Source organism: Enhydra lutris, unplaced genomic scaffold, assembly GCF_002288905.1.
Source record: "Enhydra lutris kenyoni isolate GAN:26980312 unplaced genomic scaffold, ASM228890v2 scaffoldscaffold3, whole genome shotgun sequence".
Lineage (NCBI taxonomy): Eukaryota > Metazoa > Chordata > Mammalia > Carnivora > Mustelidae > Enhydra > Enhydra lutris.
The window spans coordinates 40223578-40243212 of NW_019154087.1; the positions used below are offsets into that span (position 1 = coordinate 40223578).

Consider the following 19635-nt stretch of genomic DNA (forward strand, 5'->3'; position numbering starts at 1 on the left):
TCTCCAACATCTACCTCCTCAGTCCTAGTCCCTCCCACAGCCCCTCACCTGACCTCTTCACCCCTGCAAGAGCCCAGTTTGGGAAGTAGGCAGATGTCTCTTCTGCAGGAGGGGAGGAGTTAAATGGAGGGCAAGGTCACCACCCTCTCCTGGTGCGGTATTGGGGTTTGGTTTGCTGCCTCCCAAGAAATCCAGAACTGTCTTGGTTAGGAGCAAGAGCCAAGGCCAGAGAGCTGATGGTCTGTGAGACTCTCCCACAGCCAGGGGAGGACCACAGTGCCAGCTCTAAAGAAGGCAAAGGAAGGCTATTCGGTCAAAAGAAGGAACAGAACCGTATGGTCTACTTCTTTAAAAAATTTTTAAAGATTTACCCATTTATTCTAGAGAGTTAGAGAGAGAGAGCACAAGTGCCAGCATGGGGGAGGGGAAGAGGGAGAGAGAATCTCAAGCAGACTCCCTGCTTAGCACAGAGCCAGCCACGGAGTTCGAAGACCCAAGAGCATGACATAAGCCGAAATCAAGAGCCAGCCACCTGACCGACTGAGCCACCCAGGCATCCCTATGAAGGTCTGTTTATACATAAAAGGTCTATAATTTTTTATAAGTCTATGGGTTTTTGAATCTGAAATACAATCATTTAATTTCACTGATTTTTATTCTGTGAAGCTATTTTAGAAATGCTGTTAGTCCTGGCATTTCTGTATTACAGGAAATGAATGTTCAAATAGCAGCGTTAGGATTTTGCTCTACGGATGTTCTCCCTAACATAGGCAGGAGCGTGAGCGTGAACTGGTAAGATACACGACCCTCTCGGAGAGGAGGCTGCTTGTCCTGGGCCATCCACTGCCCCAGAATGAGTGTGACAAACATAAAAGTAGCAAAGTACTGGTAACGGATCATACTTCAAGTGCTCCTGCTTGAGACAGGATTAGACTGTGACTTTATTTCATTTTCAAAAGTATATTAAACAGAAGCATGGAATAAGTACATGGTGCAGAAGTGGGGAATTGGGAATACCCTTTTCTCCTTTTTTAAATTCCAAGTCCACATTTCCTAAGCGTGGCTGTGGCTGGCTGCGGACAGGAGGTATTGTACAAACACCTGCAGCACGGGGAGAAGACACAGCTCACTCAGTGCCTTAGGGCCTGCCACCCGGCATTCCTGTCCCCACCACAGACAATTCTGGCTTCCCTGTATCACAGCTTGATGCTGAATGAACAAGTGACCTTGTCTCGCCCGTGCACAACACAGTACCTAGAGCTGGACCGCTGCCCCATGTGACACAACCAGCAAGATGTCAAGTCAGTTCTCGTGTTTACTTGGGAAGCATTTACTTTGTCGCTCACTTTCTCCCTCACGCTGCCCTCTAGGGGAGCCCGCGAAGCCACTTGTTCTATGTGCTCTTTGGTTTTCAAGTGTAGAAGACGGCAGTTTATGAACTGCAAGAACCAAACCACTACCACCTCTTCTTTAAAATGAGCGAAAATCAGGGCGCCTGGGCAGCTCCGTTGGTTAAGTCTCAGGGTCCTGAAATGGAGCCCCTTATCAGGCTCCACACTCAGCACGGAGTCCACTTGTCCCTCTCCCTCTGCTCCTTCCTCTGCTCTCTCTCTCCCTCTCTCTCTGGAATAAATTAAAATAAATCTTTAAAATGAGCAAAAATCAGCCACTCTAGAATGTTCCTTTTGTGCTCCATTGCCCTTTCCACACAAGAGTAACACAGCTTTGTAACACCTTTTTTCACTGCTTCCTCTGCACTGACTACCCCAAAGAGGCAACCACCACGTGCTACACGTCTGCATCCCCAGTGACCAGCAGCTCACGACACACCATAGGTGCCCCAGAGCTGCTTACTGAAAACTAGTCAGTGAGGGTTTATTATATGCCACACACTGAGCACTCTGCCAAATAAAACCTTTCCATGCTTTCTCCAGCTAATTCTCCCTAGACCATTGTAATTCTCATTTACAAACAAGGACACCAGGACTGTAGGAATTAAGCAACTTGCCTAAGGAGACAGAGCTGATATGCCACCTTTGAGATCTGAACCCAGTTCTTTTTGACTAGAGCATGTGCTCTAATTATACACTGGACTGCCTTGGCTACTACCACGCTAAAACATTTGACACACAACGCCATTTATTGTGGTGTACACACACACATGCATGCACACACACATACACACACACAGGAATATTATCCAGCCATAAAAAAGGAAATCCTGCCATTTGCAAAAACATGCGTGAACCTGAAGGGCATTATGCCAAGTAAAATGAGCCAGACAGAGAAAGACAAATACTACAGGGCATCACCTCTACGTGGAATCTAAAAGAAAGCCAGAGTTGCTCACTTAAGTACTGTCATTCACAGACTGCTATCATGATCAACTACATTTCTAACACCAGCAACTTCTTTTTCGGTGGCAAAGAGAACTAGGGTTCATTCGAAGTATTTTAGTCAAGATCTAATCACAGAAAGGGTAGATTAAAGTCAGAAGAATTGGCTTTTATGAAGCTAGCTAAATTGCTTAAACAATTGGAAAAACTGTTTAACTTCTGTGGGCCTCCAATTCCTTACCAAGGAACAAAAGAGCCTAAATAGGGGCGTCTAGGTGGCTCAGTGGGTTAAAGCCTCTGCCTTCGGCTCAGGTCATGATCCTGGGGTCCTGGGATGGAGCCCCAAATCGGGCTCTCTACTCTGTGGGGAGCCTGCTTCCTCCTCTCTCTCTGCCTGCCTCTCTGCCTACTTGTGATCTCTGTCAAATAAATAAATAAAATCTTTAAAAAAAAACAAACATGTAACTGGGTGATGGACACTGGGGAGGGATGTGTTGTAATGAGCACTGGGTAATAAGACTGATCAATCACAGCCTTATACCCCTGACACAAATACCACAGTATATGTTATTTGTATGTTAATTAATTGAATTTAAATTTTAAAAATACATTATTGTCTCTAGCACTGATCATCTCTTATTTGACAAACCAAATAATCTTCTACGTTAAATAAACCTCTTCATACACCTTGCTATTAGAGACCATTACTGACCTCCAAAAACACTACAGGGAAAATACTGTCTCAACTTTGGTGATGGATCTGTTCGACCAGCAAGGACTCACATCCAATATATCTGCTGCACACGACTTCACTAAGTAAAGTGACCACATCTTCATTCTGTTTCCTGATATAACTCCAATTTACACACACGCCACAGAGGGGAGGTCGGTCCTCAACACCCTGGCAGAGATCCCAGGCCAGTGTGCAATCAAACTGGGCACTCCTTGCCAAGTCATGGTGGCAGGCAGGAATCCGCAGTCCCATGGGCAGCACCTCTAACATACAGTGACAGCTAGGTCAGGGATAGGTGACATTGTCACACCCGTAATTCCAAATCAGAAGAGGCCTGCAGGGTTCAGGTGCCAACATGAGACGACTGAAGTAAGCTACCTATTAGAAGATGGTAATTAGCAAATGATCCTTTCCTTAATGTCAAAATTGAGGGGCAGTAGGGATTGTGGCACGTAGAAACCTCGTCTAAAGAGCCACTGTTGAACTCCAGCCCATCCGGGAGGATGGGCTATGCTGCCAAATATTCCAAGTTTCAAGAAAAGCTAGAAGTTCATTTTAAGCATCTTGCCTTTTCTGTAGTAAAAGACACCTAACATAAAGTTTGTCATCTTTACCATTTTTAGGTGTACAATTCAGTAGTGCTGACTATGTTCACATTATTACACGGCAGATCTCCAGAACTTTTTCCTCTTCCAAAACTGAAGTTCTATAGCTACTAAACAACTCTCCATTTCCCTTCCCTCAGGCCCCAGCCACCACCATCCTACTTGCTGCTCCTACCAGTGTGATTACTTTAGATACCTTGATTTTTAAAATGTTGGCCAACTCATCCCAATCAAAATTCCACCAGCATTTTTCAAAGTGCTGGAACAAACAATCCTAAATTTGTAGGGAACCAGAGGAGACCTCAAATTGCTAAGGAAATGTTGAAAAAGAAAAGCAAAACTGAGGGCATCACATTGCCTGATTTCAAGCTTTACTACAAAGCTGTGATCACCAAGACAGCATGGTACTGGCACAAAAAGAGAACATAGACCAGTAGAACAGAATAGAGAGCCCAGATATGGACCCTCAACTCTATGGTCAAATAATCTTTGACAAAGCAGGAAAAAATATACAGTGGAAAAAAGACAGTCTCTTCAAAAAATGGTGCTGGGAAAATTGGACAGCTATGTGTAGAAGAATGAAACTCGACCATTCTCTTACACTGTACCCAAAGATAAACTCAAAATGGATAAAAGACCTCAACGTGAGGGAGGAATCCATCAGAATCCTAGAGGAGAACATAGGCAGTAACCTCTTTGACCTCAACCACAGCAACTTCTTTCAAGATATGTCTCCAGGGGCACCTGGGTGGCTCAGTGGGTTAAGCATCTGTCTTTGGCACCCACTCTCTGCCTTCCTCTCTACCTACTCGTGTTTGCTCTCTCTCTGTCAAATAAATAAATAAAATCTTTAAAAAATAAAAAAAAGACATGTCTCCAAAGGCAAAGGAAACAAGCGAAAATGAACTTTTGGGACTTCATCAAGATCAAAAGCTTCTGCACAGCAAAGAAAATAGTCAACAAAACAAAGAGGCAACCCAACAAGTGTTGGAGAGAATGTAGAGAAAGGGGAACCCTCTTACACTGTTGGTAGGAATGCAAGTTGATGCAGCCACTTTGGAAAACAGTGTGGAGATTCCTTAATAAATTAAAAACAGAGCTACCCTATGACCCTGCAATCGCACTACTGGGTATTTACCCCAGAGATACAGATGTAGTGAAAAGAAGGGCCATCTGTACCCCAATGTTCATAGCAGCAATAGCCACAATTGCCAAACTGTGGAAAGAGCCAAGATGCCCTTCAATGGACGAATGGATAAGGAAGATGTGGTCCATATACACTATGGAGTATTATGTCTCCATCAGAAAGGATGAATACCCAACTTTTGTATCAACATGGATGGGACTGGAAGAGATTATTTTGAGTGAATAAGGCCAGCAGAGAGAGTCAATTATCATATGGTTTCACTTACTTGTGGAGCATAAGGAATAACACAGAGGACATTGGGAGATGGAGAGGAGAAGTGAGTTGGGGGAAATCGGAGGGGGAAACAAACCATGAGAGACTCTGGATTCTGAGAAACAAACTGAGGGTTTTGGAGGGGAGGGGGTGAGGGTATTAAGGAGGGCACATATTGCATGGAGCACTGGGTGTGGTGCTTGTCAGTGGAACACTGACAAAATAAAATAAAATAAAATAAAATCTTAAAAAATAATAAAAAATAAAATAAATAAAATGTTGGCCAACTAATTAAGATTTGAACCATTCTGGCTGGCTACCCATTTATGACTCCTTACTGACCACTTATGATTTCTCAGAGCACTTCAAAAGTTTCGAATGCCAAGCCAGCCAAAACACTGTGACATTAATACCAAAGTCAGGGACAAATCTGGGGCTCAGATGTGCTCTTCTTGCCCATATTTGTACTCTGAGAAAAGACTAAAGCTTTAAGATCTGCTTTACATGAATTCTTACCATGCCGGCTTGATGCAAGAACCACATGAGGTAGTCTTCCTGAATGTCCACAAGACTGGAAATCTCAGGAATGTAAAATGTATCATGCTCCACATGCTTCACTTTGAGATTTACCTGATGAGGAATGAAATAAGGAAAATTAAAACCAAGACAAAGTCAAAGAGGGCTTTCCATGGACCTCCTCAGTTGTAGGACATTTGAGCCTACCATCTACTCAGCCCTCTCCCCACAGGCTCCTCACTGTGCTCACCTTATATAACTTCTCTAGGAGCTTGAGAGCTGCTGTAATATAATTGTTAAACAGTACAGGAATTAAGAATGTCTTTCTTCCTCTCAGTAGATAAACGACCGCACCTTTATAGAGATTTACCAGCTTCATGAAATATTTTGGGCATACCTGAGACCACCAGTTATCTTTAGAAAGAAAGAAAGAAAAGACATATTTCAGCATGTATCCTTGATCGAGTGTTTATGTCTTCTGCCTACTAGCTAAAAACCGCTCCAGCTAGAAAATGAACATTAGTCTAAAATATGGTTTCCCAAAGCTGACTTTAAAAAGAATCCATTAAAGCATTTCTGGAGAGAGCAGGAGCTACACAAGAATCCCTCGAGCTTTTTGTGTAATGCTTGATCTGATTTTTTTTTCCCCCTTCAAGACCCATTCAGAGAGCTAAGCTAGAAATTCAGTTCCAAAGGTCCATATGGACAAGATGCTGAGGCACCTGTTGTGGGCAGGAGCATTCACATCTCCTCATTCTTGCTGTCCCCCTCACCTCAGCCTCCACCTACATGCTGTGCCAGGGATGCAAAGGACCACACGCCCCTGAATACAGGGCAATCACACCCTCCCTTCAAGGGGGATGTTAGTGGAAAACTAATATTTCTGTTTCTCCCCAAACCGTGCTTTCTCATAACCAGACAAGAAGGCTCAAGCATTGATTTCTACATCGTCAGAAGTGAATTCAGCCACATTGAAATACTTAGCAGATGAAATGATAGGATGTCTGTTATTTTTAAAAAATATTGCAGCAAAAATATAAAGGTGGTGGTAGGGGGAATACAGAAAACAGAAAGGGCAAAATACTGATAATCATGAATCTTTGTGTGAATGGGTACCTGCATTGTTTTCCATACACTTTGGGATATTCTTTTAAATTTAAATTTCTTTAATTAGCAGTTAAAAATAAGGGTAAAACTGAACAACTCTGATCTCTCTGCATGGCCCTACCTAGAAAAAAAAAAAAAAAAAAAAAAACGAAACCCAAAACTTAAACGTCAGGTAATGTTCCTTCGGAGATCGCCATCCTCTACCTCACAGTCTACTAGAATACCTGAAAAAATACGCCCCGCGGGGCTTCGATCTTAAAAAAGCAAAATGAAGGACTAACATATTCCTAGTGCTTTCATTATTATTTCTGTTTTAAATCTTCTGCAAAGGTGGAAGCAATATGGAAAAGCCGGGATTCCATCCTCAGGAACACAGGTCTCTTTACTCATGGGGAGACACACTCAAGTAACATCCTAGTCCACATGGAACGCAGAAGTTACTGAGTTGCAATGAACACCTGAAAAAAAATTTACCAGAAAAAAAAATAAATAAATAAAAGGGAAAAGCCAGGTGACAGACTTTCTGCACTTGATTAACAAAAACATCTCAGGCACTACTCCCATGAGAGACACTCTCCAATTCACTGAGGAACGGAAGGTTCTTATCTCAGCAAAGTGTCCGTGGCCTGCAAAAATCAGTGTGGACTCAACTGTCCTAAAAAAGAAAAACAGAACAAACATTGGGTAAGTCTCCACTAGGTCATTTTCTTCCTCTCCTCTTCTGGAGACCTGTGCATCACACCAAACTGTTCATTTCACTCCCACCCCCTAAATTAGGTAAGGGAGAAAGTGCAACAGAGGGACAATAATTTTTGAGATGCTATTAACGACTAGCAAAGGTAGGAGGTGAAAAAGGTAGTTTAAAGTTGGATAATCTAACCTTGTGAATATTTAAAAATCAAGATTAATCTGGCATGAATCATCTCAAATACCGTAAATAATGGTTCAATTTGCTCATCGTGCAAATATGGCCAGTTAGAGGACAGCAGCAAAGAAAGGTAAGATCTGAATGGTAAGCATATTAAATGGCAACAAAGAGATTCTCGGATCTCAGTCCACTGAGAGCCAGTGGTCACACCAATAAAATAAAAAGTACAAAACCACTGGTATTGAGTTTCGCAAATTCACCTAATACTTTGCTGGGGTTTGTATCCAGCCGCAGAATGGCCATGGCCAGGGGAATGGTCAGCGTTATGTAATACTTGGAATCCTGGAGCAGGGGGAACTCCGGTAGTATTAAATAGATTCTCATGGCTTCAACATCTGGTGGTGAACTCGACAACTGAGGAATTAGGCAACTTTCAAAGCTGTTCAAGATCTGCATGAGAGAAGAGAATACTGAGAAATTCTAACGTGCCTGAGATCTAGTTACCTTACCTCTAAATCCATAAGGTATTCGATATCTCAACTCCCATTCACTCAGTATATGCACCGGGGCACTCAAGAGACACATCAGTGGAACGAAAAGCCAAAGATCCCCACCCCTGCAGACCTTACTCTGGGAGGGCATTTGCTTAGAAAGAATTAAGCTAAGAAGAAAGTCAAAGGTAGGTCAAATTCCCAAAGTAAATATTTTAGAGTTAAGATTTATACAAGATTTTTGCCTTTTTATCTTACTCTTTGTTTCTCTTGAAAGTTGAAGTACTACAAAATGGGATTGGGAGGGAGACAAACCATAAGAGACTCTTAATCTCACAAAACAAACTGAGGGTTGCCGGGGTAAGGCAGGTAGGGAGAGCGTGGTTGGGTTATGGACATTGGGGAGGGTATGTGAGTGCTGTGAGATGTGTAAGCCTGATGATACACAGACCTGTACCCCTGGGGCAAATAATATATTATATGTTAATAAAAATAATTTTAAAGAAGAAAGTTGAATCACTGCAATGCAAAAATGCATTTTTTAAAAAATACACTGTAAATGTAAGGAACTTACCTGTTCTAGAATCATGGAGTGTTGAGAGCTCATTAATTTTTCAAATAACACTCTCGTTGAGTTCAGGTCAATCCCAGGGATTTTGGGACTTGTTTTAAAATGTTCATCAATTCTAAACAAAAATTTTAAAAGTGTGTAATAAAAGAAAACAAAGCAAACACTCTGATAGGAATTAGAAATGGGAAACAAAATAGTCTGTCCCTACTGATTGGATTTAAAGTTGACCTAGCAGACAAGCTGCATAAAAATACTACACTTCAGGGGTGCCTGGGTGGCTCAGTCGTTAAACATCTGCCTTCCGCTCAGGTCATGATCCCAGGGTCCTGGGATTGAGACCTGCATCAGGCTCCCTGCTCGGCAGGAGGCTTGCTTCTCCCTCTCCCACTCCCCCTGCTCCTGTTCCCTCTCTTGCTGTGTCTCTCTCTGTCAAATAAATAGAATCTTAAAAAAAAAAAAAACAAAAAACTACATTTCAAGAAAGCCCAACAGAATCAAGCTCTGGAAACCCTTTGTCAAGATAATCTTAAAATTTTCAAGTTTTTTTTCTTTCCATTCAAAATACAAGCAAGGATCATCATTTCCATTTGAGGCTATCTTGAAATTTATAAGTGGAGTGTTATTTCCCTTATTTACTCTTGAATTTTTGCCTTTTTCTTTACTTTTGGTACACTGACCTAGAGATAGATGCTGTACTGAGGGGCAAAACACACCCCCTGTGCAAACTGGCCCACTCATCAACAAATGGCTGGCAGAACAAACCTTCTTTAAAGCTTTTCTCAGTAATTTTTTTAAAAAAGCAGATCTACAACAAATACAAAGTTAGTGTCTCTCTGAATTTACACAGGGGATACAATTACATACACCCAAGGACTAATTTCACCACTATTGTTTTTCTAACTTCCTAGCAACTAATCATTTTTTTCTAACCTTAAATAAAATCTTGGCCTTTTAGAGACTTTTAGAGAATATCTCTTAAATTCCTACTCTTGAACATTACCACATCTATTAATTACAAAAGAACTCTGCATTTGCAAAAGAGGCTACTGTTTATGAGTAATGGACACATTCAAACAGTTTTAACACCATCTGACAGCAATGCTGTAATTTATAAAAACATAAGTAGAGTTTCTAACATTAAAAAAATCATAATTATATGTACTGAAACGTAAATGGTCAAATAAAGAGATGCTTGGGCTTTGTTTGTTGGGTCTTTTGTTATTTTTACTCTAAAAATAAATCTACCCCAAACACAGAAATGAATTCTGGTGTCCTTTATGTAACCTTCCATATGCTTTGAGGTATCTTCTGCCATGCTGTTAGGAAAAGACAAAATATTTTATCTATTTTATCTAAATGTATTTATGCTTTGTAAAAATGGTCTTCACTTTAATTGGTTTTCTGTGAGGCATTCTGCATAAACTACATAAGCAGGACTCCTGAAATAGCACAGCTGTCAGTTAAAAAAAAAAAAAAAAAAGAGAGAGAGAGAGAGAGACTTCAGCCACATCTCTATGGAATTTACGAAATTAAAGATGAATAGCCTGACAAATCTGACTAAGGGCCGTTCCAAACCTTCATAAAACCTAACCTTCTAGAACAAGGTTTCTCAGCCTTGGTGCTATTGACTTTTGGGGCCAAATAATTCCTTGTTGGATGGATAGGATTGTGAGGTGCTTTGCAACACCCTTGGTTTTTACCCACTGGATGCCAGTAGTATTACCCCCCACCATTGGAACAACCAAAAAATGTCACCAGACATTGCTAAATGTCCCCTTGGTTGAAAACCACAGTCCTAAAAGACCAACACCAGCACAATCCAGGATACTTTTTCCTGGAGGAAAAGGCTAAATATTAAGTCTGAAATAAACTGGAAGAGCTCATTTCAGCCACCCTAATGATATAAGTATATGACCTGGCAATCTCTAGCTGAAACTAAAGAGAGTTTCTGAATTGACCTCTGGCAACCCAGGTAGGGACATAAATTTTTGGTGGGGGATGGAGTGGGATTCACACACACAACTGAATTCTAAATCTTCTTGGGATTTCATTCACCTGGTCACTGGCAAAAAAGGACTAGAGATGATCAGGACTCGGGATCGCCAGAGTTCAAAGAGCTCTGCTGCATGAGGTTCCCAAGGGGTATATTTGCAGAAGGGATAAGGCCAAGCAAGGAAATGCCATTTACTACTTGGAAATCCAGCCCAAATGGCACATCCTGTTGAGCTAAGCTAGACCTAAGTCCAAGGAGCTCCTAGAGCTTCCTTGGAACATCCCCCTAAGCTCTTTTTGAGAAGAGTAAAACCTTTGGGAAAGCAATCCAATGAAACTGAGATTACTTGAAGAATTAAGGATTTAAAAACAAATATGGTACACATGTTGGGGGTAACATTTTAGAATGCCCTAAGAAATCCTGCTGTTGATTACATCAACTCTCTCTGAGATAGTCTCGCTCTTTGCTAATCTTTGCCAACCAGGCATGAATCAGCATTGCCCTTCCTGACATCCTCTCGTTCATCATTATTAGGCATTCCAATTTTTGCACAAATCATCAGCCTATCCACTGAATTAAGGCCAACCACCATCAAAGAGAACAGAAGTCTTTCATGGCCTTTGCTGAGTAAGTATTTGCATCACATGTGGGTATTTTTTTTAAGATTCTAAATCACTTACTTTTTTTCAAGAAAACTTCCATTCCAACAGGCTGCGGAAGATAAGATCTGAACAACACCACTGCTCAGAAAGAAAAAGGTGGGCAAGCCTTTAATAATCACAAAGAAATAGTTATTCAAGCCTCAACAACAGGTTAGTCATCTAGTCCAGGATTTCATTAACAGCAGCTTTCCTACCCAGATGAATCCCTGGAAAATGTACACTTGCTGTGGAGAAACACTGTGTCTCAAAATGGACAAGTACTTAAATTTTCCATAAGTCGTATTAAAATCAAAAGTACCAAAGCTACTGAAAGAATGACTCTTGCACTAATAATCATCTTGAACATCCTTCCACCATCAACCATCTAAGATATTCCCCAGCTCATCTCCAAACATATAATCACAAAAGAAAAACTCAGCTGTTATCTCCCAAACACAGAAATTGTCTTTGCAAAATAATAAATGAACAACCATTTCCTTCTATCGTGTTTCCTACCTGAGAAAGAAATTGAAAATAAGTGAAAATGAGTGTTTATCCCTATTACCTATATAACAGAGGTTCTGGGAAAACAGCTAGTTTCTGAGGGCCCAGAAAAAAGCTGTGTGTGAAGAGTCCTGGACCCTCTCAGTTAGTATATGGAAAAGGGAAGAAATACAACAAAAACATGGTTAAGGAGGGGGTTGCGGTAATTGCTGGTAATGAGAGAATCTGGGTCAAGAAAGTTCTCTAGAGATTACTTCCTCCATCCCCTCATTTGATAAATAAGAAAACTTAGAATGAGTCAACTGTCAAGGTCCCAGCAAAGGGGAAGCCACCTGCCCCTACCTGGATGAGTCTTGTCCCCTTCCCTTACCCCTACATCCTAAATTCCCCATCAGAGCCACTTAGAGAAACTCTGAGGACATGAGCTACTGGAGGGCATCCCCAATGATCCCTTGGTACACCCCAAAGTTTAGGGCCCTGGTCATTTGCCCTACTATACTCTATGTCACAAAGCAAGATGTATTATACCCATTTCAGTGTATACCACTGAGTACACAGAGTGTGATTCATTCATTTATTAGATTCTGCAGAAAAATGAAAATGCTAAGGAAAGTCAATGAAAATTCATAAAAATGTGCAGGACAAAATTCTCCTTTAAAATAAACTTGATCAGGGGCACCTGGATGGCTCAGTGGGTTAAGCCTCTGCCTTCAGCTCAGGTCGTGATCCCAGGGTCCTGGGATCGAGCCCCACATTGGGCTCTCTGCTCAGCAGGGAGCCTGCTTCCCCCTCTCTCTCCACCTGCTTCTCTGCCTATTTATGATCTCTCTTTCTGTCAAATAAATAAATAAATAAAAATCTTTAAAAAACAGTAATAAAATAAAATAAACTTGGTCAAAGGCTTTGATCCTTTTCACTTTATTTTCTCAACTTGACATTAAAGTGCCATCTCAGCTAATCATTTTCAATGTAAAAATGCTACATATTATTCAAGATTAGGTAAGAAAGCAGCTGACTTACTTTTGGGTTGCTTTGGGTTAAACAGATGAAGAAACTCTTGGGGGTAAACAACCATAACCCTGAGCTTTTTTTTAGCAGAAAGGCCAACTCACCTTCATCAGTCAGGATTTTTAAGATCTGAACAAGGTAAGTTTAAGGGACACACTCTGAGAGAATGGGGGAACAATCTATTATGTTATCTGGGCCTAAGGACACTAAATCCTCAAGAAATATGTGGCAAAAAAAAAGATTCCCTAAAATAAAAAATTCCATGTATATTTACAACCTTAATATGGAAGTAAGAGAAATTACTAAGCTAGAACATTCCAATATACCCTGGAAAAAAATAAAATGAAAACAAGCAGCCACATACTTGATTGTATTTGCATTATTGTGTTCTGAGAGTTTTTGTCTCCAAACTGCTATGGTTTCATCATTTATTAAACTGGTGTAATGTGCTTGGTTCATCGTCCTGAAGTCAACGGCAGGGGAAGAATTCTAGAGGATTAAATAAAACAGTAAAAAAGAGAAATTATGTAGGATGGATCTTTTCTCTTTCTGCTGACATATTCTCCATTTTGGGTTTCACAGGAGCTGGGGTACACTGCCCACATACCCCTCTTCACTCCCTCGCCACTGCAGGTGTCAGCTCCAGACAGTTCCCGGCTGGGCTGCTCTCCACATTTCGAATTTCTGAATGCATTTCGAATTTCTGAAGTTCCGGGGCTAATGGTTCACCCCTTCAACATCCGGTGGCAGGGAGAAGTGGAGTACAAAGGCCTAGCCCCCTCCCATCTACTCAGGACTGGGGAAGAGCCCACCTGACCTCAGAGCTCCTAAGGAGAATGGCTGAGGCCTCTGTTACACTGACCTGCAGTCTCTCCCTCTGCTCAACCCCACCTCCTTCATCCCCAAATAGATGCCCTTCTAGCCCACACCACCCCAAAAAACTTTCTCAACATAAATCTCAGTCTCAGAGACTATTCACCAGAGAAACAAGCCCAATATGGCTTTTCCACACTTCTTTCCCCTCTGCTTTGAATCACTGTAACCTCAAGGTTTTTAAGGTAGTAATCATTTGCCATAACTATTCACCCAACTCCATATATAAATATATATATAATGATATAAATATATCATTAAAAAGTTGTTATAATGTACAGTATAATCTATGAAAGCTTAATGCCTCTCAATTTCTTGTTCCAGGTATACAGTTAAACATTTATAAGAAAGCTAGCAGAAAGGACATGTAAATAATGGCCTTAAAAATTCCCAGTGCTACACAGCATTTTATATCCTTTATTCAGAGAGATCTAAAAAAATAAAATAAAAAAATAAGCACTTTTATTTTCTAAAATGTATCTTATTCAACTGATATTTCCCAAATCCTGTTCCTGATACAGAACTAAGAAAAAGTTGAAAGTGCTTTATACCCCCATAACTGTCACTAGAAAAATGAGAAACAATTATATTAAACCATTCATCCATCAATTCATAAGATGATTGGTTTTTTTCTTCTTTGTACTGACATAAAAAGACAACTTCCATGTTTGAGTTATGGACATTAGGGAGGGTATGTGCTATGATGTGAAGCGTGTAAACTGACGATTCACAGACCTGTATCCCTGGGGCTAATAATACCTTATATCTTAATAAAGAATTAAAAAATTAAAAAAAAAGACAACTTCCAAAGTAAATTTTCTTGGTTACGTCCCCTAGTTTTGAGTTAAGATATCATAATAAGGGGAAAGAAAGAGCACATGTAACAAGTAACAAAGTGGAAACGTTTGCCGACGTTTCTGATCATCTGGGTTTGATCATCACTTTACTAAAATGGCCACAGACAGTTATGTGAGAACAAAAGTCACGTTGAATGACACAGAGGAAAATCACAAGATAAAGTGGACACTTGAAAACAGACAAGCAAGACTGCCCCTTCACCCTGGTCTTAAAACTACTGTTGCCTACTTTTTAATTACTCTCCCCATTCACAGGGAAGCTGAACAAACTCTAACACATACTTACTATAAAATAAATATGGAACTATTTTCTCACTCTTCATCATACGTCCAATAAACTATAGGTGACTTGATGAAGTATAATCTCAGAATCACTTAAAGACCCAAGAAAAGGTTATCAATCTCTGTGCCTTCTAATTATATACAGGCCAAAAAAAATTTGATCTAGGGCGTTTCCCAACTTTGGATCACCAGAGCTTTCAAAATCTTGATGGCTAAGTCACACTCTAGACCAACTAAATCAGAGTCTCGAGAGACATCAGTGTTTTTTTAAAATCCCCTAGGTGATTTCAATGGGCAACCAAGGTTGAGAATAACCGTTGGGAAAAGAAAATTATGTCACCTAGGCTGGTTCGCAGGCATATGAGCGTAAACACGCACACACAAGCACACCTAACATCCTAAGCACATCCCCTCTTCAAGCCTATGCAGCAAACAACATGAAAGGAAAAGGAGGCACTATGCCCGGCCCTCACTACATTGCCAAGACGTGGAATCCAATGTAGCAAAGCAGTATCCGTACGCACCTCCCCCCTTCCCCTCTTCTACCTGAGACCCGGCATTAGCGGAAGGAGTTGCATTTATAAAAATGGAGCCTGTCACAATACAGACGCTTTCTCTTAGGTCGTTAAGTGATTCTTCAGGTGTTATAGTAACGCAGTAAACACGTGATTTTCTCAGTCTCTGTGTCTAAACTGTCTGTTTCACAGTGTCTAAGTAAACATGTACAGCCTCCACTTTTAAAGAGAAAGAGTAACACCTTCCTAAGGGATAGTCTACTTTTAGTTTCTTTTTTGTTATCTTACATTTTTAATGCAGACCACTTTTACTAGTTGTTTAACCTTTCACTGTCCTATTTCTCTAATATGACATTATTTTATATCCTTTTCATCAATGTTTTGTTTTCCAGTCCCAATGGTGCTAACTGCAATACATTTTAAAAACAACCCCTTAGATCAGATCTCATATTTATAAAAGTATAAAACTGAGTTTTACATTGGCTTTCATAGGAAAATTTAAATTGGATAATATTATTCAAGTCAATTTCTTAGGGAAATGAATGCTTCAAACTCTACTTATCGACAAAAGTTACTATCCTACAGAGATTCAGTGCTTTTCATATTTCATTTCACTGGCATTTTGAAGAAACGCAAAATAATCCCTATTTTCCTCAAGATTTCTCTGTGAAGCACTGAAGCTGGGCCTAAAATAGGTCTAAAGCAGCAGTTCCAAATCACCCCAGATGGCAGCACTAAACAGAACCTTCTCCAGGCTCCTGACCTGGAAAATATCTAGTTGTCAGTTTCCACTGTCCAACCTGCAGCCTCAGGCTCCAGCACAACCTCGTCTACCAAATCACGGACTTTCACTGACTAGAAGGCAAGAATATTGTGTATTTAAAGATGGCAAAGTATCAGACGAATGGGGAGAATTTCCAGGACTCAAAGGGGCCGCCGGTCTCCACAGTTCCTATTTTCTTCCCAACCAATTCTGACTCCTCTATCATCACAAACAGCTCTTCCCTGCTGTTCCATGAGAGGGTAAGGATCCATGCACGATATATAGTAGGTCCTCCCTACAAGCTGGTTGAATAAAATCCAGTGGGGGAGGGGAGGAGAGGGGAAGGGCGGGGAGGGGAGGGGAGGGTACCCAAAAGCAAGGAAGGGAGTGGAGGGCTGAAAACAGAACTGTGTCCCAGGTTTCAGAATGACTTCCCTTGTCCAGGAGGAGGGGAGGGATTATTGCTCTGTCACAGATTATTACCTGGACCATATTCTCCTCTACCTGCAATGCTGAAAGATACTGAAACACCATTCTTCCTGACTTACCCACTAGAGTGACGCAGGACACAATGTGAAATTTTAGTGTGGTGTTATGAGCAGATTACAAATAATAAAGGATATCTGAATATTGCATCATCTCTTTCATATTTAGCATATACTCAATCACATCAAACAAACCCACTAAGTTCTCAAGTACCCATCATTTGTTGCTACCTAATAGGGAAGAAAGGGAAAGTCAAATAATGCCAAAGTATAAATTCTCTAGGCCTCCTTAAATATCTTTTGGAACAAATGTAGACATAAACAAATGATTTTAAATTATAAATTAGAACTCTATGATTAAAATACCAGGAAAATCACTGGCACTCAAGGAAGCAAAATGGAAAGAACATCTTCAAGATCAGTTGGTTTACCTTAATAAGATAAAATTGGTAGCAACAAAGAGTAATATTGCTCTCATGTAATTATTTATTAAAATAAATACTGGTTCACCATTATTCCACCCCCAAAATAATAGTCGAAAGAATTTTTTACCTCATATTTGGAGCAAAGTACAAAAGTTTGGTCTCCTCCAGAGAAGATCTGTTTAACAATATGGTATTTAAAGCGATCTGTCAAAAAAATTTTTTCAAGAGCATATTTTTCAGTAATTAAGCTTTTTCCTTGATCCCCTTTCCTAATACTCTAAAATATGCTTCAGACTGCTTTCCTATCCATTTTATTTATGTCAAGGAAGAAACCTTCTCTCCTGGCTCTGTGCCCAAAACTATTTCTACTTCAATTAAAAATAAATGTACAAAATGGTATTCTCCCCTCCAACTTTACCCCAACCCCTCCCCAACAGCAAGCTAATCCTGATATTGTTTCCATTTTTCATTCTAATCTTTCCAGCCACTGATGTGCAGTTTAAAATGGTCACTAGAGGCGCCTGGGCGGCTCAGTCATTAAGCTTCTGCCTTCAGCTCGGGTCATGATCCCAGGATCCTGGGATCCAGCTCTGCATGGGGCTCCCTCTCGGCAGGAAGCCTGCTTTTCCCTCTCTCCCTGCTTGTGTTTCCTCTCTTGCTGTCTCTCTCTGTCAAATGAATAAATAAAATCTTAAAAAATGAATAAATAAAAGTCACTGATATCAACAGTAACACGTCTAAGAAACAATCAACTGTCTGGGTGTGCTGTTCTCCAGACCCTCCAGGACGACGCCTGTCCTCCAAGGACCTCCATTTCCTACTCCCTGCTTTATCTCCCATCACGCTGTATTCACAGTGACCCTCCAACACCGCCAACATTGCTTTCATTCCCAATATACCGCACTCTCCCCTGTCTCTACATCTTTTCCTTCCACCACCCTCAGTGTACACTGTACTTTCCACCATGGTGCCTCCTACAGCACGGCTGCCATGGTGCTTCTGTGCTACTCACCACTGCCCGCTCTCTCACAGTCCTCTACCTGGCTAACTCCAAATCAGGCTTTAAGACACAGCTCAAACTTCCTCTAACCGGAATACTCCTAGATGCCCTCCTCTGTGCTCCCACACTCCCATGAAGGGTCCTAAACCACAGCATTTACATGATGAATTGAAATTTACCTACTTACATTATAAAATCATTTTGGCATACATCCAAACACAAATTTATGATCACACAAGTCAGGTTCTAATCAAACTTCAAAAAGTTGTGATTTCAAATTAACCTATACAATACCTGAGTTTATGAAATTGCTTTTTTTTTTTTTCTTAAATACATGCATTCCCAGCATGTCTACGACGCCTTGGTGTAAAAGAAATTCTCAAATGGCAGAGGACACCTAGCCATTCTTTCACTTTGGGGAACATCATCAAAACCAAATCTTATTTATTTTGTATTTTGAGTTCCACTGCATTTTTATATGCTCATATATTCATTCCATAAATCTTTCTTGACTGAGAAGTCTGTGCCAGGCCTTGTGCTGTATACAAGTTTTACAAAGAAGACTCAGTCCCCTGCACTTAAGTTTCTTATAATCTAGTAGGAAACTTATGGTAGTTATTGTTTAAAAAAAATCCTAATCAAGGCATAAGTCACTTTATAGTCTTCAAAATCAAGTTATTATTAAATCACACTTCCTTTTAATGACTCTCCAGCTTCTTGTCAGCTGCTGGATTCATTATTTCAAGTCATTCATACTGAGTGACTGCCTTATTTTGATTTCCAATGAAATGGACGCTGTGCTATTTAACTATTTTTTAAGAGAAGAAACAATGGCATAAAAAGAAATCATGTCATGTTATGACCAGAATAGCAAAAGCAAAAGGAAACTAACAGCACAAGCATTGAGCACAGGCTCTAGAGTGAGGCAGACCTAGTTTTAATTCCTGCCCCCAAAATCTCTGTGATGTTGGACAAGTTACTTAACCTCCTTAAGACTCAATTTCCCCATCTACAACATGAAATAATAACCACTAATTCTTAAGGTTGTTTTCAGTGCTTAGCATAAGTAAGTAATAGAGCTTGGTTACATAAACATTAACTTTTATTAACAGCAATAATAACAAATAAAATTTATATACCACTACCAAAGTCCCCAGGGCCAAAATAACATTTTTTTTTTTTTGCTTACTCTCAATTGAGAGCTCTAGGATCTCAATTATAGACCCTCATGCATAGTAACTACTCAAATAACTGTTGATTAATGTTAAAAAAAAAAAAAAAAGCTCTCATACTCATTTCCTCCAAAAGTCTTCAAGGTAGAATATAGATATATGCTCTATAAACAATATTTTGTTATCATTTAAAATACCATTACATTCCAATGAAAATTGCTCTTACCGGCTCTGGCTGAAAGCTGGCCACTATGAGCGGCCCAGTACCCTTTCACAGGGGATGGGCACTTAACGTTACAAGTGTGCCCTGTTCCTAATTGACCTCTTGCTCCACAACCAAATGCATAGATTAGTCCAGAAGAAGGCACGAAGGCTAGGGTGTGTTGTCTGGGGAAAAATAAATTCACGTATCAGCATAGTTTCCACTGCTAGTGATATACACTGAGACTGACTTTCAGCCCCCACACACGAGCACAGCACTGCCTCTGGGT

General features: G+C 40.4%; 1 protein-coding gene across 4 annotated transcripts in view; it reads right to left on the reverse strand.

The window, feature by feature from the left end:
- The window catches only part of LOC111153353 (HECT and RLD domain containing E3 ubiquitin protein ligase 3), a 120739-nt gene that overhangs the window by 38635 nt on the left and 62469 nt on the right, over positions 1-19635 (reverse strand). For all 4 annotated transcript variants that reach the window (XM_022512340.1, XM_022512366.1, XM_022512358.1 and 1 more), the window contains 8 exons: positions 19371-19531; positions 17100-17176; positions 13137-13261; positions 11300-11359; positions 8630-8741; positions 7825-8014; positions 5840-6003; positions 5590-5703 (listed from right to left, as the gene is read on the reverse strand). In XM_022512340.1, the coding sequence (XP_022368048.1) occupies positions 5590-5703; positions 5840-6003; positions 7825-8014; positions 8630-8741; positions 11300-11359; positions 13137-13261; positions 17100-17176; positions 19371-19531 (1003 nt within the window). The remainder of the gene's footprint in view (positions 1-5589; positions 5704-5839; positions 6004-7824; positions 8015-8629; positions 8742-11299; positions 11360-13136; positions 13262-17099; positions 17177-19370; positions 19532-19635) is intronic.